The following is a 23,902-nucleotide window of genomic DNA, read 5'->3' on the forward strand; positions in this document are numbered from 1 at the left end:
CTTGCCTATTTCAGTTTCATGCTGCTAAGTTTATTACTAATATTTAGATATCGGATTCTAGGAGGCAAAATTTTATGTCAGCTAGGGAGTTCTTATATCAATAACCTCAATTATAGGTACATCGTCTGTGTGTTTTATTTTATATTCCGTTATCACTCCATGTTTTGTTACATGTAATTGTATCAAAAGTATTAATATGAAACAAAATCCTCCATTTTATTTTAAATGGATTTTTTAAAACTTCACTAATCATATTTTATTTTCTAATCTAGAGATTATTATAAAATATGTTTTGTGTAAATTTTATCATCGACCCCGAAATGATACTTACTAATCATCACTAGTATTGGGTAAAAAAATCAATAAAATTTAATTTATCGATATAGGAACTGCCTCCCTGTCATTAAATTTTACCTCCTAGAAACCAATGTCTGCTAATGTTACTTATCTATGTGCTGTTTAGTTTTTAAATATGTTGTACAGTCGAGTACATTGGCGGTGCATTATAGTTTTGGAGCCCACCGTTCTAACGTAGGTAACTGTGTCGCCGGTCGCTTCAGTGAACGCGCGTCGCAAGCGCGCCCGTCGAGTCTGCGACAAGGTTTGTGGACATAGTAGCAGGCCCTGTAGGTAAAAATATCAATCAAATCCTGATTTGATTTGATTTCATTAGATCAGAACCCAGAATCAAGGGCTACACAGCACTTACACGCCATTGATTTTACAATGATTATGAGCGTATTTTTATATTTATCCTCGTAAATTCCCGCGTACTTGTACGAGTACAAATTCAATTTGAATTTTGAACTTATAGATATAAAAGAAAGTTCAAAATTCAAATAATTGTTATAAATGGCTGACTGTCAGTGAACTTTTAATATGATGTCAGTTGGCTTCCACTTTTTACACATTTTTAACAATATATATGTATTAAGTAGGTATATAATTTTATGTAGTGTTGGTTATCTAAGGGTATCTAAAATACACTCCAACTATCTTCTTCCATGCCTGATACTACTTTAAATACTCTATTTATATTTTACTACGTTAAAATACATTAAGTAACTCAATATACTATCAGACAACAAGAATAAATAAAGGAGGAGTAAACTAGACGGAGGAAAGGTTAAGATAATTATCCCGTCAAAGTAAGTTTAGTTTGTAATTGTTGTAAGTGTTTGGTGAAAAACCGCAAGTTGTTTGGAGGGGTGTTTGAGTAGGCTCATTAACAGCGTGTAAAGGCACTTACACACTAGAAACAGTCGTATTATATAAAAAATAAAGTAAACTTTTTTTTTGAATTACAAAATATTTTAAGTACGACCAAACAATTCCTTGTTTTTAATTATTGTGACGTATTTATAAAACGACAATGCCATTTTCCCATATAATTTGAGAAACATTGAGGAAAATTAGACTTGTTTCAATGACAGATAAATACTCGTAAATGTCCGATGTTATTATTGGTAAAAAATCTACAATAATTTTAATTTACCATGCCGAGCTACCAATAAATAGGAAATATGATATTAATCCGCGCTATGATATACGAGTATATCCCCATTTTCATAATTTTGGCATTATTATCTGTTAATGTTTTAACACGTGATAAAAGGTTAACCGAGAAAGTCTTATTAGTCTTATTACGATCCGCAAGGGGCCCAAGTTTTCCCCTAGTTGGCCACCGCAACTCTGCGGTGATTATACAGCTGCTTCCAGCAATTCTCTTAACGCCGTAATTATACCTATGCTTTCAGGGCTAGCTTATCGGACGGGCTACTCAGCATTTTCATCTTATTACAAATTCGTTTTTACTCGAAAATTAGTTTAACTCGAAGATAGCTTTTTGCGTTTGTCAGCAAAGTACTACTTCAAATTGAATTTGACGTCATTAATTTGTAGTACTATCATATTTCTTGTGGTAATGGTATGCGGGATGAAAATTGCAAACTATAAACGTAGCGAACTTTTCTCATACTAGCAGCGCCATCTAGTAAAAGACACACTTACCTGTTTGAAGGGTCGCATCCCTCCATTTATTCGGAGAGAGTCGGCTGCGATGCCCGCTATGCCGTCACCGGGTTCTCTTAGCTGCCGCAGCGAGGCGCTGGGATGGTGGTGGGCGTGGTGAGGACAGTGCCCCGCGCATGCGCTAGACTCAGGCTGAGAGCTCTGCCGAATGATTCTAGTACTTGTTGCCGGTATCAATAAGGCTGGCGGATGTATAACCGGACAAGTGCTGACAGCGTGAAGCGTGTTGCAACCACAAGGGTAGTGCAGCCCCGAGCGAACGCTTTCTCGCGACACAGATCGCGCTAGCTGTAGCGCTGACATAGGCGCTGTAGATTGCCTCCGCTCGCAAACGCGACATCTAGCGTACGTGTGTGGCACTAGCTGGCAGGCGGTTACTGACCCCCTATGCGAGCAGGTTGCTATGGGAGACACCAGTGTCTGTGGGCGGTCTGACACTTGGTCTCTGCATTGAAGTTCTATATCTGGCACGCTTCTAGCGGCTCCTTCTTCCATTCTTATGGATGTTCCGGATTCCTCGCTGCCGGGACCGCCGGACAGTTGAGGTCTTAGATGGGTGGTGCAGTCTTGTCGCTGTAGTACGGGTTTGGCGGTTCTGTTCTCCGAGGGGACGATGACGGTAACGGAGGGGCCGGAGACCAATAAGCTGGCCGTCTCATCGCTGCTCCCGTAACCGGAGTTTGTGATGGCTTCAGTGCTGTCGGTTGTTGGAACCGACATTTTTTCTGCAACAAAGAGTTATTATTTAGTATTATTATTATTATTTTAGGCCGTCGACTTAGGCAAAAGGGAGAGGACCCCCGCTCCGAATCGTTTCTGGTGCAGAGGCTGTCCATAGCCATCCAGCGGGGTAATGCCGTGAGCATTATGGGCACTATGCACCGGAAGTGATAACGAACGGGTTTGACTAAATTAACTTGTGTAATTATATAATTATTTGTAAGAAATGTAATCTTTTATTGTATTGTAAATAAATTTGCGAATAAATGTTAAATTTTAGTCATACTTTTCTGCACCGATTTCAGTACGTTAATTTCAAAAAAGTATTACTATTTACCTAAGTATATTTTGAATATTTTTTATGTTAACAGTTGAAATAAGGATTTTTGAAAATGGGCCTTCCACTTTTACCACATCTAATGTCTAATGGCAAAGCCAAAAAGCACGAAAAGTAAAAGCGTTTTAAAATTTTGATGAAGAAAATGGAGGAGGAAGGAGATGATGTGTAGATTGAGACTTGATGTTTCAACATATGCCATATGAAAAAAAATTGGGACAGTTTCCCTTTCACCTGAACTTTATCATCATCTTCCTCGCGTTGTCCCGGCATTTTTGCCACGGCTCATGGGAGCCTGGGGTCCGCTTGGCAACTAATCCCAAGAATTGACGTAGGCACTAGTTTTCTGACCTTCCAACCCAGACGGGAAAACTAGGCCTTGTTGAGATTAGTCCGGTTTCCTCACGATGTTTTCCTTCACCGAAAAGCGACTGGTAAATATCAAATGATATTTCGTACATAAGTTCCGAAAAACTCATTGGTACGAGCCGGGGTTTGAACCCGCGACCTCCGGATTGCAAGTCGCACGCTCTTACCGCTAGGCCACCAGCGCTTTTTCACCTGAACTTTATATTCTTTATAAATAGGTACCTATATAAACTTTTCTATTGAGGTTGATACTATATTACGAGTATTGAAATAAGGCAAAGAAATTGGGATGTACAAATAGAACATTCTGAAATAAAAAAAAAAGCTATTACTAAAAACCATTAACATAAGTAGATACTTAGAAATGTAATATGTCGAGACTAGACCGCTCGAAACCTGTTACCCACCTCCGCAAACAAGTCATGAAAAAACTAATTAAGGAGACCGCCATTTCCTTCCACAACGTATTTATCGTAGAATTGCGTTTCGCACGGTTGACAACTACGTGTATTTAGTGTTGATTGTTTCAATTTGAATAATACTTTTATGACTAAATTATAGTGTTGCGTGAAAAGCTTGTGCAAATGTCTGTTCATTTCTCTTGTGGCAGAATTTTAGTAGTTTTTTTCTGTCAAATTTAATAGGTACTTCAAATTGGCTAAAACATAAAAACTAACTGAGGACTTCAACAATTATAGAGTCTGTGCGGAAAGAGAAGAGTCGTGGAATGGGTCTATATTATTTCCCATAAAGTTTTAAGTCATAATGTATTGTTTGTCCACATTTTCGTTCGTCATAAATTGGTTTATCTCAGAAACGCGTAACTTTTCAGGATTGCCATAAAACAAACCTAACCTAACATAACCTATCTATAGGATAACCTTAGGAAAATCCTAAAAATTTAACGGTTTCAGAATTAGGACTACTGATAATATGACAATCATTACATTATGACTTTCAATAATTATATCAAACAAAGGGACCCCTCGTGGGAATATATGGGGCCAAATACCACGACTCTTCTCTTTCGACACAGACTCTTAACGAAACATGAAACATTTCTCTAATGCGATATAATACTTTCTTGAAGGTAATGATTTTAAATATTCAACTTGATTAGTAAAATACTGACATGCAAAATCAAAACCAATGCACTTGATCTAAGGACATGTTAGCTTAGATTATGAATCGTATAAGGTTCTAAAAGATGTAGAATTTTGCTCAATAAATATTGGTAGTTAAATCCATAGAATATACTGTTGGCAAGTCCAACAGAACATACTTGTTATATAATGTATTAACTCCTTTTTACACTCTGTTATTTTACTTTTTCTGTTTCCATGTAAACGGATAACATTAGAATCTATCCTTCATATTACAATAAATTGTGACCATCAAGACGGGCTTTTCTTCCTCGCCTTACTGAACCAGCCATTCCACCTCACCGCTGAACATATACTCGTACCTACCTATAGTATAGTACCTATACGATATTAAATCGCTGTTGAATCTGGACATTTTGTAGACATTGTCAGTATTGTTTCGCAAAGCGAAGTTTTATTTTTCCTTTTCTTACTAGAAACAGTAAAATATTTTCTGTTTTCTCCACAGGGACTCGCGGAGGGAGTCGCGGATTACCTTAGCTTTTGTTGACCCAAGAGGATACCCGGTGTTAGATGAGGATACATACAACAAACGAACTGTGAGGATGTAGGAAATATATTGCGTACCTGCGAGATTGGGATGAAAAAGAAAAAGTGAGTTATCACGCCTACGCCAACTTCTGATCCTTCAAAAGCTGCGACAGTGTGACTTATGAAAACGTACCTTTGAAAAAAATTACACCTTTCTTCTCTAGTATCTAATTTTATCTAGTATCTTAGTAAAAGAAACAAAGGCTTGGATTAGGGTCTGAGGCCTAAAAAACATTTGAAAAAATTCATACTTTACGCGATGCGCCTGCCTCGCCCCGCTACTGCGGCAGTCATACGAAAGTGCGTAACTACCTATAAACTCTAATAGATAATTAGTAATATAGAAGCTACTATTCGCTTATTTTATTTCGCTTTCTGTGTATTTTTTTAACTTTATGGTGCACAATAAAGTATATTTACTTACTTACTACTATATTAAGTGTCCTTTTTTCGAGTCAAATTAGGCATCTGAGAGATAAGCGCTAACATGTCTCCTGTTAGTGTCTTGTCGATAGCAACAGATAATACCGATGACACTAACCTTACTTTACGTAAATGCTTTTTTGGTTGCACTATCAACAGAAACGCTGTACAAAATGACGACTTAAATAGCATCTCAACGAATCATGACCGTAAATGTAAATAAGCTCAACAAAATTAGGATTATTTTTCATAACAAAAGATTATCCTTCGGGGTACTAACCGACAAAATTGCGGCCTTAGTTTGTTTAGGACCCGGAATATCATTGACGTTTAGTATTCACGTTTTTGGGGAAAATATTTTAATGTGTCGGCCGTTATATCATATTACTGCTGGTATATTAATGATCACACGATTTCTAACTCAAAAGGTCACGATAAAAAACGCGACCACTCGCAGCATTTTATTCGTGGCTGAGGATGAAGTAAAACCTATCTGCAAACAAGAATACTTTGTATTAAGTATATGTGTAAGTTTATCAATATAGTTTATATTCATTTAGTCTTGGTTACAAATTCGTTTACTTTAAAAGTCACTGCACCTACTTAATCTTTCTGGTTTAACCCATTGGTTAACTGGTAGAGAATGCCTTAAGGCATTAAGTCCGCCTTTTGTACCTTCATGTATTGTGCAATAAAGCTTAAATAAATAAATAAGAATAGTTAAAGTAACTGCAATTTTAAGACACGGGGATCTACTCATTATAGTCATATATTATTTATTGCCCAAAAGAAGCCGAGTTCAAGATACTTCTCAACTTTGGCAGTGCGCCTACCATGCGAAGTGGTATAGTTAGTTTAGTTAGTCAGTAGTGGAAGTAAAACATATAATTGTACAATGACAGATAAATTTGTACAAAAGTGAACCTTTTCCTCTATCCCCGTGTGTTAGAAAACACACTACTGAGTTATTTTTTTATGCAGAAAACTCTTTTTTTACGACGAAATAAAATCATAAACTTAATCCAAAATAAACGCGCTTGTACCTACTTAAATTCGAAACTGATTCAACTTAAACACACAGTAAGGACAAAAATAAACTTAAAAACCGGCCAAGTACGAGTCGGACTCGCGCACGAAGAGTTCCGTACCAATCTACCAATACGGAAAAAACGGCAAAAATATCACGTTAGTTGTATGTGAGCCCCACTTATAGTTATTTGTTATACAAGGGTGCAAAGTTGTATTTTACCCGCGAGTGTAGAATTGAAACACGAGCAAGCGAAAGGATTCTATAGTTGAACCACGAGCGAAGCGATTGGTTCTAAAATAGAATCCTGAGCGTAGCGAGTGCTTCAACACACTAGAAGTAAAATACATTTGCACCCGTGTGTAACACAAAACTTTTCCCCTCACTATAGCGAGGAAAGTGCAACATCCACAGGCGTTAGATCATCTTCATCACTGGAATCACTCATTTTTTTACGATATTATAACAGAAAACTCTGGAAGTTGTGTATTTTTACGGAGTCGGTGAGAAAAGTTTTTAAGTAAAAAATTTGTTGACAATGTTGACATTTCTGACTTGTGCGTTCAGAATTATATTTAACATCATTATAAAAAAACAAACGTTTCTTATGGAATTTTAAGGTTTATGACTTAGAATCATTAAATAAAGCTAAATTTGATATTTTTTATTAGATTCTGAAACCATTTATTTAATGATAATTAATATCGAACGAACCATTATCATGAGCGTTTTACGTTTTGTTATCTGTCAAGCTACTTAAACACGCTCCATCCAAGGTCAAATTACTTTCCCCACTAGTGGATAAAACGCGTTTTTCCCCGCTTGTTTTGAAGGTTAAAAGACAACTTTCCGAGCTAGTGAGGGGAAAAATATTTATTTTATTCTGTTTTTAGTATTTGTTGTTATATTGGCAACAGAAATACATCATCACTGTGAAAATCTCAACTGTCTAGCTATCACGGTTCATGAAATACAGCCTGGTGACAGACAGACGGACAGACAGACAGACAGATGGACAGTGGAGTCTTAGTAATAGTCCCGTTTTTGCCCTTTGGGTACGGAACACTAATAAAAGAATTATAAAGTCACACAATTGTTAAAACTGTCCCTATTTTATCATGCAATTTGAATAACTCGAAAGAAAACATCCATGCCCTCAAAGTTCCGACAAAATATTTCCTGCATAATTTTTAGACGTCATTGTTGGTAAAATGCGTCTATATTCAGTTGACGTAAAACTCAATTTTCTGAATTTCCCCGTAACACCACTCTGGAAGCAAAACCGCTTTGAATATAATTTCGTTCAGGAATTTCTTTCGACACTAGGTACCTCTAGCTCGTTGTTAACTCCAATTTTTGAAAGCATATTGAGGGACTCGACTTTCATTTCGGCCTGTATTATGTTCACAAAGCATGCATAAATAAAAATATAAAATAAACTTAGCCAAAAAAAATCTAAAAAAAATATTAAAACTAAACTAAAACTAAGTTCAGCCAAAGTTTGAGATACACGATTTTTAATTTTATAAAAGTTACTTGCAGTTCGTAAATTACAATTTAATATAAGAACACGGGGAGCGAATAACTTCTACTGATAATTTACAAACACTACAAACCTTAATGAAATCAGTTTAAAATCACTCAAATAAAATTTATCAACAGAATGCTTGAAAAACGCTTTTATAAAAAGGTTTTCGTTAATACTTTTAACTTCAAATCAATTGTTTTGTCTAAGCGATTTAAATAAATTTACGCATACGCAAGTAGCCACTCTCTTAAGATATAAATAATATTTAACTCGAAATTCGATTGTCTGGGAATATAGAATTGTGCTTGGAACAATTGTCTTTAGCAAAAATAAAATATTTATCCATTTGAAACGATGCTCAAAATAGGTAAAATAGGGCTGTATGAAATTTTAATATCAAAGGTAATAAAACAGAAAAATATAAAATTTTAGTTTATGTTTGGCCCCGCCGTATGTAGGTATATTCTTGTAATTGAATCCTACTAATTAGTTATGCAAATAAATGTCGTGTAAGAACTATTATTAGGTACTTTATAAGTTACAATGTGTTTAATTTGTGTAAAAATTGTAACGAAATTAAGCAAATATTTGAATTGAAAACTTGAATCAAGGTGTGCACCCGTAACGCTCCGCTAGTCGCTTGGCAGTAGTGATGGCGTGATTCTCTCTAACCGGTAACCAGGAATCAAAATTTGCAGGTGTCCATGGGCGACGGTAATCGCTTACCATCAGAAACCATTTTTTTTACAAATAGTCAAAACTTAGGGCCTATTTATGTGTACTATACGTAGTCATCGAATTGCTGGTAGGCCTCCAACGAGATGGAGCGACGACCTGGTGAAGGTCGCGGGAATTCGGTGGATGCGAGCGGCACAGGATCGCTCGGAGTGGCGAGCCTTGGGGGAGGCCTATGTCCAGCAGTGGACGTCTATCGGCTGACATGATGATGATAATGATACGTAGTCATCAGGAGGCTATATCTATAGTAATTAATAAGTTATGTATGTATGTAAAAACTTTATTGTAACAAAAGACAGATTACAAACACAATAAGGGATTTCCAGTCAATCTTTGGGCAATTGAGAGTGAAAAAATAAATAAATCGATATAAATAAATTTTCATTTCACAAATAGATTAATATTGAAATTATTATTACTGAAATTATGAATTTTTGTGGGATCGTTTAATTATTTCCCAGCTCAATCAACTTTGTCTTTTCAACCGCGTCGAAGCTTTTCAAATAACAGGAAACCGAGTATTAAAGGTGATTTGAGCCCCTCTTCGTTCTACGACAAATAATTCTATAGAGCACCGTTAAAACCCCACTGAAAGCACCTTAGCCTCTCTTAAGACCCACTCTTTGTTTAATTTTTTGTTTGTTTGTTTAATAAGCACTAACGACATTCAAATATGAGGAATTACAATTTCATTTGCACTGGTTGTTGCGGCGTTCATGATAAGGTCGAAGTTGCTTTGAATGAAAAAAAATATCATGAATATCGGTCAAGAAGCACTACAGATGTCCGAATTACGGTGAAGCGCTCTTCATTATATTGCTAAAAAAGTGCTTTTGTGCTCAACTGCGTTACTTTAATATTTTTTCTCAAACATGCAATGAACTGTCGTCCTTACGTGCGTTATAACAGGCTTCAAAGTATCACGTTTCGGGCGGAGCAACTCGAGATAACTTGAAAGGAATTTCATACAAAAGTGAAGGCCTAGGCGGGGAAGTAAATTATTTTTAATTTTAATGTAAACATGGCGTCTGATGTGGTCATGAACAGGCTATTCAGCTGATTTTTTTATCTTAATAGGCTGTATCTCCCAAACCGTGGGTCGTAGCGCAAAAATAATCAAAGTTTCGTTCCCCTTTAAGAAACCCGTAAGTAATATGTAAAAAACACAATAAAAAAAGAAAAAAATCTTTATAGGGCTGTATCTCCTAAACCTTGCGCCGTAACGCAAAAATAATAAAACACGTTTCCCTTTAATACCCCACGCACTGAATAACCTATCACATTAGGACATGAAACAATCATCATCATTTTCATATTTGTATTATTACTTCATTGCATGTTGGAGAAAAGCACTATACATACCTCGGCGTGAAAAAAAGAAGTCATTTATTGTCGCAGTAAATAAAAATAAAACAGTAGTAGGAGTAGTACCTAAAGGGGTTGCCGGCCTCATAACTATCCGGCCTCACTACATTCGGCCGTCTATTCTATTCTGCCGGGCTGCCGGCAACCCCTTACTTCACGTCCTCTGTAGTAATGTACTTCTTTCGTTATTATTTTTTATCTGTATGCCTATCTGGGTAATTACATTTCTAATAACCTTATCATTTAATATTAACAACTAAAAAGTGTCTAAAACTTAGGTGAATAATAAAACGAGTCAATACATGTAATAATAACTAAGATAAATAACTAAACAAAAATTTTCGGTCATGGTTTTTGCATGAATTCAATGTAGTCTATTTGGCTTTTCGCAGGCCTCATATCTTACAAATGTTCAGGACAAAATTATCCCGTGTAAAGCATAGATAGACTAAAAAGATTTATTAATGAAACAGATATTTAAAAAAAAAATGAAAATATACCTAATGAAACGGGGCACAAAACTCTCTAATAGTGTGCAAAATACAAGTATATTAGTATAGTCTGCATCTTCTCAAATAATTTTTTCGCCAAAGACCCTAATCTGTTAAACAAAAGCCTTTGTTGTTTTCGTGCGTGCGCGTGCCCATTGTTGGTGAGCGTATGCCACTCGCTGAAACACAATGGTCACGCGCTCACCAACAATGAACACGCACAAAAGGAACATAGGCTTTTATTTAACAGATTAGGGTCTTTGGCAAAAAAATATATTTGAGAAGATGCAGACTATAGTCTGCATCTTCTCAAACGCATACGTAAACAAAGCTCATAAAGCCTTCGCCGCGTGACATTCACGTCGGTTAAGAGCAGTAACACGTACTTTACGAACGTACTTATACGTAACACGGGTGTAAAAGCGAACACGCAAAGTAGTGCGCAGTCCTTGAGGCCACCTTGAGCTGTTAAACAAAGTGTAACTTTCTTTCACGTCGTGCTCTCAGCAGTTCCTAATGCACTAGCTAGATTACTCACGTATAAAGGAAACTGCAGTAGGTCAAGTCATACAACTGAAAATCTATTTTAGAACATACAATAGAGCTTTTTCATTTAACTATAACGAGTAAAACAGTAAGTATAAAGCATAGATAAGTTAGAAAAGTGTTCATTATAAAAGTATCATTATGAGCTGTACGGTTCTCAGTAGGATACGAAAATTTTGGATCAGGATGTTATTATGCATCAAGATAAAATAATGTTTAATAATAACAATTTGACCTCCATGATGCTTCATAAATAGTTGGTCAAAAAGTCCTTACTCGCCTTACATCAGAAATAAACAAGTTTTATTTTCTTAGGCATAAGTACTCTTCTTAACTTGCAAACTCATTCTGAGTTTTTATTTTGTACAAAACTCGCTTACAGAGCTCTCAATTACTGAGTGGCCAAAGTTAGCAAGTTGATCAATGTAGGAAATTACTTTGCCATGCTCTGATCAATATGTAACTTTATTCCACAAATTGTAACCATTTTTTTTTAAATCAACGTGCTGTTGAAGAGAAGGAATAACACAGGATCAGCTAAACACCCAATAGCACAATCGGATTAAGTCTCACCTCGAAATACTTCCAAAGATATGAAATTTGGTATGTATGTTAATTAAAGGTCTCTTTTTCATGTCCACACTATTTGACATTTGGGGACCTCGAGGAATCGCAGCCATCTTGGAAAATGTGTACCATCCTGGAGAAATTTGCGTTTTGGCGAAACGATTAGTAGAAGATGATTAAGTATAACCTTTTGACTTCTGAGCCATATTTCTAGAAGAAAGCTCCGTTTTAGGGACATAGTGTTTTATACCTTTTTTGTGTAGAACCTAATAAGCTTTTGTTGCGCAATACACAGTATTCACATTAAATCCAGATATTCCGAGAAAAAAAGAATAACCAAAAAAGACTTATACTTTTCAAGATGGCGTTTGATCCCCGTGGTCCCCGAAGCTCCAATTTTATGACACGCAAACAGGAATCCCTGAAATTGTAGGTGTCAAATTTAGTTACTGTCACTATTGTTTAAACCCCATTTAAGACCTAAAATCTGTTTTTGTAGTCACATTTTTAAGTTTTTCACATTTTTCCTCCATTTATTTTAGTAAATTTGTATTGCATAGCACTCGTGTACCAATTATGGATCTACTGATGTCTATTTTATTGAAATCCACTCAATAGTTTAGGCGCTAGAAGTAATAATATGATTTACTATTCGGCGTCCTCTCAAGGCGGCTGTATTAATTTTTCTTTAATAAAACAGGTGTAAACAAGTTGTGAAGGGCAAGAGGAATCTACCGATATGTCATTTTAAAAAATCCGTCCAGTATCCTGAGCTACAGGGTGTACAGATTTTCAGTATTTAAACCCATAACCCTACTTTCTGTTTAAGTCGCAGTCGAGTAAAATGTTGGTATTGGAGTAGAGCGTGTACAAATGTACATACAAAAGTGGAATTCATATTCCTCCAAGTTTCAAATTAAGAGAATATCCCCTGAAAGGGTATAAGCGCTAAATCTGGATTCAGCTATTATTTTCTATAACAAGATTTATCTTTTCCGCAAAGTTATCTAGGACTTTTTTGAGTAGAATTTAAAAAGCTTTAATGTTGCCTTAAACCATATTTTCATAGAGAACGTATATTTAGAGTAAAACGCAAATTTCTCCAGGATGGTACACATTTTCCAAGATGGCTGCGATTCCTCGAGGTCCCCTAATGTTGAATAGTGTGGACATTAAAAAGAGACCTTTAATTCTACAATCTATTTTCTATATTCTGGACAGGTACAAATTTTTTATAGAATTTTGAATTATCTACTGAACTAAAGTTGATTGTCTCGACGCCTACAACCAAAGATAAATAAAGTTGTTAATTATGTAATTTTTCTTTGATCTTTTTATGAAAATTAGCATCATAATATTTCATGAGATTTTATTAAAAATGAGAAAATTAAAATAGGTTAATATCGCGCGTGTAATATCTCTGGTGTTGCAGGCGTTCATAGGCTACGGTAACTGCTTACCATCAGGCGGGCCGTATGCTTGATTGCCACCGACGTGGTATAAAAAAAAAAAAAAGGTTATAACAAATTTTGTAAGATTTATAACTTTTTAATTTGTGATTTTACTTACGATTCAATTACCAATTTTTGTGAACTTTGTCCCAATAGGTAATTTAACATAGACCCTTATTGTAAATACAATTAATATTTAATATTATCTTCGGTTACCGCGATAGCTACTCATGAAATAAAACTATGAAAACGGATTATATCGCGTATATTGAATTTATAATACATCCCGACGTTTCGAACCCTTTACAGCGTTCGTGGTCAACGGGTGACTGATATAATCCGTTTTCATAGTTTTATTTCGTTCTAGACCTGTTGTTTAATCCTTCCTTTGTTCGGTCCTCTCCTCGGTTAGGTCCTTTACTTAGTTTTGCAATAAAATGATCCAAATATACGTAGGAATTCAATATTCTAGTTGAAACCAGGTTCTCTCTTATATAAATTCTTGATATAAATAGGATATTGACAATAACAAGAGCAACATAAATATACATAATTTCAATAAAGTTATAAAAAGTTCTTGTCTCGTTTTATCTTCTATTTTCTTGTGCAATAAACATATCAAAAACAATACACTTTGTCCTACCTTAACGTTAATCGTTGATTGTTTATACGGTCGGCGGGTACTTTTTAAAAGAAAACACACGATCGTTAGATAAAATAGTTTAGCTCTTTTTGAAAACTAGATTTTCTGAATACGTCGTCCAAAGTAACTTAAAAACTATATTTTAAACAGGAATAAAACTGTAAAATTTTATAGTGATCGTATTTAATCAATAATCCACTCATAATCCGAATTAAAAATGGCCGTCTAATGCTTGAACGATCAAAAACTATGCCGAGGACGGTCACGCGATACAAATATTAAATTGACATGAAGCACTACGGCTATGATAATAACACAGTCTGCCTATAGATATGTAAAATGTTTATTTCCAAACGGGTTTAGGTTTTATTATACGTGTTACTCAAACTATACTTTACGCTTAGTTACGAAAGTCCATTTTCAAAACACCAAAATCGCTCTTCATGAATAACCTTTTGTATGCCATTTCCTTTGAACATCTCTTTGGCAACAATGTTTTTATTTAACGTTTTATTATTTGACTTTGTGTCACTAAATATTCACACTGTATGTTCAGAACCTCACAGTCCTGAAATTGTTTGATTCTAGAAAAGATAATCTTTCAGTGCGCAGCACTTTAAATGAAATACATACAATATATAGCCCTTTTTGTTATTACTAATGAAAGTTTTCAGTAGTTTTGTTTGTTACTATTTGTATAACTACGACAGCTGGTATTACCTTATGTTCTATGAAAGTATTATTTTCATTATGATGAACACCAGATATGGAAATTTATGATTGAAAATTAATTTAAAAACGGCTTCCGTGACACTTGATCTCGGAGTCAAGGTTCTTGTTGTCACCGAATTATTTTGATAATAGTTATGAGAGATACTCCACTCAAACCGGTTCTATGCGTGTTTCAATAGTAGTTGACCTACTTCGGCTCAAGAGGTCCCGAGTTCTATTCTGGACGTTCGAATGAATAACGAATATCATACTTAATTATACCTACGTTTAACTCTGCCCACAATTTTATAGTGCGTAAAAGTAATTAAACTGAATTAGAGATTTTTGGGACTGTAAATAGGAGTCATATCTTTTGTTGTTCATGAATGTACATCATATTTAAAATCACATTGATAAATTTGTATCCTCATAGCTTCCCAAAAGCAGTTGTTTAGTTTTTGAATTTAGAAGTTTTAGTTAGGTACTCTATAAAAGTTCAGAATAGGTGGTGGAACATGTACAAAAATTTGCGGACTACACGACCAAACTATACTAAGTAAGTGTTTGACGAAGATAATTTTGGAAATAGGCAGGATTTCTGCTGTGTTAGGAACTTTTTATATACTATAGTTCATGTTGCTATGGTTGTCATAATAACAAGATTAACATTAAAAGATAAATATTGAATGAACAGAGTAGGTAATTTATTTTATTATAAAAGATAAGTGGTTGCATTTTAGGCTGATCCTGCATGACTCCATCAAACGCGTTCAAAAGCAAATAAAAAATCCAAAAAAGTAATAAAATACTTTATAAAATATACCGGGTTTCAATTTATCTTTGATCTTTTGTTAGTCAAAGTTAAGAATCATTATTCATTTTCGGCCAGCACAATGAAACTGGGGAGTTTACTGCGAACATCGAAATATTAGCTAATTTTAAAAATTGTATAGCAGCTCTCTCTTTATCATTTGTGCCTTATTGGAGTGGAACTTGATATCAGACGGGATGAGCTGAAGGCCCGCCCACCAGCGGCTATTACTACGACACTGGTGTGCTTTCCTGCCCGTCATGTGCACGGGTCTTCGCAAATAAAATCGGCTACGCGAGCCACATGCGAACACACGAACGTATACAGCAACGGAGCTGAAACTGCCTGAAACAGTCGCCGTGGCCGAAACCGGTCGGGAGAGTATATATATATATATATTGGAGTGCTAAAGTTGGGAATACACTAGTTACTATTTCAGATTTTCTCGGTAAACTTTAGTCAGAATGAAGCTGATGTAAAATAATAATTTGTTTTATTCATCTGTACACTTTTTAGATGCGCATTGACACTAATTTCTTTATTGTGTATTGCTTTTACACTTTTGGTCGCTGCACATTTGGTACAAAAAAGGGTTATATTCAGACGATAAGAAATAACTAGCTATTTACGGAACTTAATTTCATGTTTAACTGATTCCTCCCAATTCCTAAAAGAGCTTGTGCGATCACTGAAAATAACGGCTTTTTTAAATTAAAAACGATAATAAAAACCGGCCAATTGCGAGTCGGACTCGCGCACCGAGGGTTCCGTACTTTTTAGTATTTGTTGTTATAGCGGCAACAGAAATACATCATCTGTGAAAATTTTAACTGTCTAGCTATCACGGTTCATGAGATACAGCCTGGTGACAGACAGACAGACAGACAGACGAACAGCGGAGTCTTAGTAATAGGGTCCCGTTTTTACCCTTTGGGTACGGAACCCTAAAATTCATTGTACCTTAACTTGAAGTTTCGCTAAATTGTAAGGCAGTTGGTATTTGATCAATTTTTTAAATCTCAACTTTATTAAAAATTTATTTTAGTCGCAGAGTACCTACCTCACACGTATTTAAATTATAGGTATTATATTGCTACCGAAGAGATGCACAACGAGTCAATCAAAACAATATCGAATTAACTTTTTTCGTATAACGTAAGTAAATATTCTTTTCCCCTCACTAGCTCGGAAAGCCGTCTTTTATCCTTTAAAACAAGCGGGGAAAAACGCATTTTATCCACTAGTGGGGAAAGTAATTTGACCTTGAATGGAGCGTGTTTAAGTAGCTTGACAGATAACAAAACGTAAAACGCTCATAATAATGGTTCGTTCGATATTAATTATCATTAAATAAACGGTTTGAGAATCTAATAAAAAATACCAAATTTAGCTTTATTTAATAATTTTAAGTCATAAACCTTAAAATTCCATAAGAAACGTTAGATTTTTTATAATGATGTTAAATATAATTCTGAACGCACAAGTTGAGTCGATGCAATTTCAAAACGCATCGTTGACATTTCATACTTCTTCTTCTTCTTCTTTTAAAATTATGGCTTCAGCCCAGTGGGACTATTTCGCCAGTATCAAGGTATTAAGAGGTTTAAAAACGACAAAAATTGTACGGTTGTACAAGACAGTGTACGGTGATTTGTTAGCTCTTGTAAATCGATAGCTAGACTTTACAAGAAGCACGTGAACTACCGGCCGTTGACTCCAAGATGGTGGTTAAACGCGCTTCAAAATTAATTCTCCATTCACTGCACACTACCACATTAGTTTACTGTATAATAAGCTATCGATATTACACTTTAAACAATATTAATGAGCAAAAAACAAAGTAATTAATCACGATGCTAACTATCAAGATGGCGCTCGAACCGGAAGTCGACATTTCATACGTCAGGTCAGAACAGAAATGTCAACATTGTCATTTGTCAACAATTTTTTTACTTAAAAACAATTCTCACCGACTCACGCAAAAATCAGAATTTCCAGTGTCTGTTATAATATCGTACAAAATAAGTGATTCCAGTGATGAAGATGATCTAACGCCTGTGGATGTTGCACTTTCCTCGCTATAGTGAGAGGAAAAGTTTTGTGTTACACACGGGTGCAAAGTTGTATTTTACTTCTCGTCTGTTGAAACACTTGCTACGCTCAGGATTCTATTTTAGAACCACTCGCTTCGCTCGTGGTTCAACTATAGAATCCTTTCGCGTGCTCGTGTTTCAATTCCACACTCGCGGGTAAAATACAACTTTGCACCCTTGTATAACAAATAACTATTATTGCACCTATAATTATACATTTTACATACATGTAAAACTACAAAGAAATCCTAAAGAAAAATAGAATCAGGTAACAACAGGCGCTCTTATCGCTAAAAAGCGATCTCTTCCAGACAACCTTTGGGTAGCAGGAAATATTATAGAACATACAAAAGTCAACAGACTCATTCTCGTGTTTAAAATTGTAGCCGCCAACTTACTATAAGTTGAGAACAATAATTGTCTCGCAACAAAATTGTGTGAACGACGTGTGAACTTGGAGGTGGAAGAACTGGTGGGCGAGCCCAACATCATCGGCGAGAGCAAGACTGCTCGGCTTCGCTGGCTCGGCCACGTGGAGAGGATGGGAGAGGATCGTGCGGCCAAGAGAGCTTATCTGGGGCGACCAACTGGGAGACGTCCGGTCGGAAGGCCTAGGTACCGGTGGATCGATGAGGTCCAGAAGAATCTATGTGACATCCAGGCGGCTGAATGGCGTCGGATCGCACAGGATAGGAACGAATGGCGAAACCTAGTATCGGAGGCCAAGATCCACTTCGGGTCGCTGAGCCAGCGAAGTAGTAGTAGTAGTGTTAGTACCAACGTCAGATTAAGCCGTGCGACTTAGTTTGACACGCGCCTGGCTCACGAAACCATATAACTGCTACAAGCATTTGAGTAGCGAGAAAGTTATTCTCGTGAACGCTTGTGATGTTTTTAATTCATGATAAAGTAACCAATAAAAAGCTTACACTACATTTATTGAGCATAAAATAATTGCCATCGACATGAGCAAGTTAATAATAATATACGATAAATACAGTACCAAATATTAGAAAAAAATACGTTTAAAACCTTAAAAGTATGTAATAGTAGATTGTTAACCTTTCATTTCGACTATGAGGAAAATCAAACACAAGAAATGTGGGTTTATTATTGGTAAGTACATATATTTCTTTAGAAGAAATTATTTAAAAAAATGTTTATTATTGGTAAGTATATTTTTTTTAAACAAATTATAGGTAAACCACATAACAACAATGACATTAAATTAGTTGAAGAATTAGAAGAAGAGAGTAAAATTTTAACAATTCAAAAAATCAAAGTTTTGCTAGACATATTTATATTAGAATTACTTTCTATCCTAGGGTGGGAAAATCAATTTTCCACCCGGCTATCAGCCTATGAAAGGTGAACTTTCCAAACAGGAGAGATGAAAACGTAATTTCAAACAACAAGTGTACGGTGAACTTTATTACTACCAACAAAAGTTAAGACGTACGTTCGCCCACCTAAATGTCGTTTTTCAAGAACAATTGCTTTTATACACTACGTTGTAATGATAATAAAATGTACACTCATAAAGTTTAGTTTACGAGACGACTGTAAAAATAATAGTATAGATCGTAAAACATGTCCACTACAAAATTGCTCCCGCTAGGTTTCTTGTTTCTGTGTAAAATATGATTTTGCCAGGCATTTCCTTATTTTACTTCTACTTTAGCAATGCGCAATAGAATTTGATCCTTATAATAAAATTGAATATTTTTTAATGGCGTATCGTCAATGATTTAATTAATCGTTGGTTAACGTTAACACTAATGTCTTTCGTATATTTTAAGAAACAAGATTAAGTAAATATTCTCTAAACTTATTCTAGATTACAAAAAATACATTAAAATTAACTATTATACTAAATTAAATAAAAACTAAACCAAGCGAAGTCACATAAAAAAACTAGTCAAACAACTCGTTTACCGCTTTCTTCCAGGCACAAAGGTGCCCATCACGCTTGCCACGTTTGCACACTGAATCGCGATAGACAACCTCTGCTCTGCTGCTCTCCCTGACATTTTGAATAAAAGGAAGTACCTAATTTGAATAATTTGGAAAAAAATATACCTACTTAGCCCATGCTAGAATAGCCTTCCCATAAATTCCTTTAAATTTATATTGCCAAGAATATACTTGCAAAAAAACCTCAGCAAGAAGTCTATACAAAACTCAATTTAAAAGTGCTGAGTTGACGAAATCCCAAACTCGATAAATCAGTCTCGAAATGGTACGAGTATCAAATTTTAAATCCTGGTTCACTAGGGCGGACAACTCAATTTTACTTGGCACGTAATAGGAAGAACATACATCAATCAAGAGTTAAGAAGCGTAGAAATTTCCAATATAAGGAAGACTTACGACGCCCAAGGGCCTCATCACACGTTCAGTTTCTTAGGATAACTTCGTATCACATAATATGTCGAGTAATTAATACGAGTTACTTACGGAGTTTAAATAACCGTTGTCTGAAATTCACAATGTTTTGTGTTAGGTACATTTTGTGGGAGTATTATAATCGACAGTTTTATTAAAATGTAGGTATGAGACATTTTTACAGATACATACTTTATTGTTACGTAATATTAACCACTGTTTTGTAATTTAACCACTGGTGAATTGACACATATTGACTGAAACTGAAATCTAGACAACATGTTGATTTTTGTGGCATTAGTCATATCTCTAATGTACCTACATGGTACCTACCATCAGCCGCAAAAGTGCATGGCGACTTTATCAATTAATTAATTCATAATATTTTCATGCAATTTCAAATTCAAATTCAAATTCAAATTCAAATGTTTTATTCACGATAAACTTAAAACTAAAATTACATACAAAAGTATACTAAAGCTATAGAAATTTATAAAATAGGTAGGAGTTAAAGTTTACCACGAAATGGTCTCGCCTCAGCATAATGCTGAACCGAAGGTCAGCGCTGATCTTTCGGCGGGACCATTTTGGGTCACGATCGCAGCCGTACGACACGGCCCAACCATAAGCTGAACGCAGCCTTTGCAGCAGCGACCAGCGCCATCTTGTCTACTGTCTATGGCAGTACTTGACAATGTCATTATTGACAACAACATGTGTATGAGAATAAGAAATGGCTATGCCGTACAACGCGATAAAATATATTTTTGCCTTTCATACGTTTAAATGTACAATTAACAAGAGATAAAACAAGTACAACAGAACAAAAGTGGTGATATTTACTTTGTCGAGGTGAAAGTTTCAGCAGTTGACCATGGAGTGATATAGTTGGGAGTTTATACTGTGCACTAAGGGAATTACATATACTCGTATTAAGGAAAATAAATAACGAGATAGCTACAAGAATATAACCACACGGGCAATTTCGCAGCTTACTATATCAAACAAATTATCAACTAAATTTTAATACTCTTTAGGCAGAGTAAGTCACTTTTTAGTTACTAGGTCACGTTATGAGGACGTTACTTTCGAGGTAGATCACTTTTTGAGGACTTCAATTTCTTAGGACCACACTTTCTCGGGATGTCACTTTCAATTTAGACGACATTCTGAGAACGCTACTTTCTGAGGATGTCATTTTCAATGTAGGTCACTTTCTGAGTTTGTCACTTTCTGAGTTCGTCACAATAACATTAAACGATTTGACCGTATCCCGTTATTATTCATATGTAGGCTGGCAGTAAAATATTTCTGAAACTTACGCTTGTTTAACTCTGATTTCTTTCCCCGCGTTCATTTGCATTGGAAGCATCGGGCGAAGCTATAACAGTTTAATGCTCTAGTGATCACGAGGGCTGTAATGTAGTAGCATAGCAAGTAGAATAATTTAGTTAACTATCTTACCTGCAGGCAAACTGTGAAAACAGTTTTGCAGGAAACTGTATTAAATTTTTGTATAATAAATCTATTTATCTATCTATCTATTTATCTATCTAATGGTTACACTTAATGAGAATGAGCAATAAATATTGTTAAGGTACTAGTTTCTGCATCTTGAGTTTTCTTGCATGCAATAAATAAAAATATGATGGACTACTAGAAACAATCTCAAAAAACTGTTTTACATAGCAAAGGCGTGAATTACGTTGTTTATTCATGTATTTCAAATAGATGATACTTGTATGAAAACTCGACTAAAAATTAACAATTCATACACTAGCAAGACTATTTATGCATGCTTTGGCTGAACTGGTTTGATGCTGTTCCAGTTCCGCGTCTCGTTGTTCACAATGTTAACTTTCAATCATAGACTTTATGGTAAAGTCATAAGGTCCAACGTGGGATAGTTGAGAGTATTGCAGTTCGTACAAAAGCATTAATCGTTCCACACAACGCTGGATTGTTAGAGTCGATTACTGATCACACTGGCCTCGCGGCTGTCCCATATCAAAACCTAGTAAGGGACAAATTTCTCAAAATTCGTTTTTTTATGTTATTTGGACCCACCTAGTAAGTCCTCACCCAATCACAAAGACACTCCTGCTCTAAAATCGGCATAAATAACAGAGATTTTGATACCCCCAAACCTAGTAAGTAGCATGTCTAGTGACGGTTTACCATTATAAAACTCAGCAAGTCACAAATCCCATATCTAGACCTAGTAAGGGACTGAGACATACTAGGTTTTAGCGTGGTTATCCAGCAAGCAGGCAGGCTTTACTAGGTTTTTGAACTGGGTATCAATGCATGGCAGACGCGCGGGGCACTGCGTCTACCCCATATCAAAACTTAGCAAGGGCTTCAGACCGAATTTTAACAGACAATTCCAAGAGCGTATATGCTATAATTTATAGTATGATACTGATACAGACACAGATACAATCAATTCCCAGTACCTAGCTACCAGCGTCTCACCCACTACGTATTTACCACCAAAGTTTGGTGGTAAATACTAGTAAGATTTTTTTTTTCAGTTTTGACTAGTGGTAAAAAGTGAGAAAAAAATCTCAGTGGTAATAACTTGGTGGTAACTATATACTAGTGGGAAAACGCCCGAAATGTCTTGAATGTTGATAAGTGATGTATACCAGGTTACCAGGTTCACTTCTAAAAAGAGCACTTACTAGATATTGGAGTGGGAATACGTAAGACACTATAGGTTTTCGCGGGCTTGGTTTCCGCAACTCGACGTCATATATTGCGCCTATTTTGCGTGTACGTAATCCACTAACATCGGTGCTTATACTTTCAGTTAGTAAGGACAATGAGGATATAATAAGATAGAGCCGAGCGGTACTGTCATAATAAATTTTGTAACCACTGTAAATTCAATGCCATCTATCGACATACTTTAAAACTAAAAATGAAGATTTATAAAAATACGTTAAAATGTATTTAAATATGGATAAATGATTTTTTTATTTGCATTAATTATTTTTATATGATTTTGACCCATGTTCTTTCACTGGTATGCGTTTAAATTATAAATAACAAACGAGACAGTCAACGCCCTCTATACGAGAGTTGGCCAAAACTAGTGCCGCCATCTGATCAAGAATCAAATTTTCGTGATTTTCGAGGCACGTTTTTTCCTTAGACTGTATCCATCTATTACGGAGTTATATCTATCTTTGGTAAGGAGCATAAAACGTGCATGATGTTGATACATGCAATGGTTAGTAGTCAACCCGTTCATGTAATTTTTTTTATTAAAAATAATTTAAAAAATTGAGGCTGACACATTTCATGTTTTTACGCTCTCCTGTAAAATTTGGTTTGAAGCGCTTACTGGGTTTTGATATGAGACAGCCGCTCGGGCGACTGAAAATAATTGACCTCCAAAGCCTTAACAAATAAATGTATTCGTAGCGCACGAATTGTGGTTTGACTCGGCGATTTGGTAAAGGATTTATTAAGCGACAATATGCTGGACTGGAATATGCAGATGGCATCCATCATAAAGTACGGGGTTTTATTTTCTACTTCTCTCATCAGTGCCACTAAAACAATGCTTTCAGTGCATGTATTTTATACTTACTTATGTGTAAGCGTTTTTAACTTTTGATTAGTTATATACCTACATAGTTAAATCCTTGTCGTCGTTTTAGGTTTCCTTGCGATATTGTGTGGTTTTTATTACCTACCACAAATGCCTTACATATTTTTGTAAGTTTTAGTCACAATAATAATATTTTAGTTTATTTAGGTATAACCTTCTTTTACGTTTAATAACCTCGCTAAAAGAAAATAATAGCAGTACGAGTACAGAGTAGCAATGTATCGCCGGCAATACTACAACAGGTGACATTCAGATGGCTACTAGCTGCATTACTGTGGGGATATTACTGCTGCGTCGTAGACGCAGCTGCCATTACTGTCAATTTCCTAGATAAAATGAATTATGGACTGAAC

The 23,902-nt window shown here is 35.5% G+C and overlaps 1 protein-coding gene across 8 annotated transcripts in view; it reads right to left on the minus strand.

The window, feature by feature from the left end:
• The window catches only part of LOC134748806 (small conductance calcium-activated potassium channel protein), a 246,757-nt gene that overhangs the window by 150,964 nt on the left and 71,891 nt on the right, over positions 1–23,902 (minus strand). For all 8 annotated transcript variants that reach the window (XM_063683605.1, XM_063683604.1, XM_063683603.1 and 5 more), the window contains exons 2-3: positions 2,011–2,756; positions 523–624 (exon numbers count right to left, since the gene is read on the minus strand). In XM_063683605.1, coding sequence (XP_063539675.1) covers positions 523–624; positions 2,011–2,751 — 843 coding nt within the window. In that variant the 5' untranslated portion in view covers positions 2,752–2,756. The remainder of the gene's footprint in view (positions 1–522; positions 625–2,010; positions 2,757–23,902) is intronic.

This window comes from Cydia strobilella, chromosome 17, assembly GCF_947568885.1.
Source record: "Cydia strobilella chromosome 17, ilCydStro3.1, whole genome shotgun sequence".
In the NCBI taxonomy this organism is placed as follows: domain Eukaryota; kingdom Metazoa; phylum Arthropoda; class Insecta; order Lepidoptera; family Tortricidae; genus Cydia; species Cydia strobilella.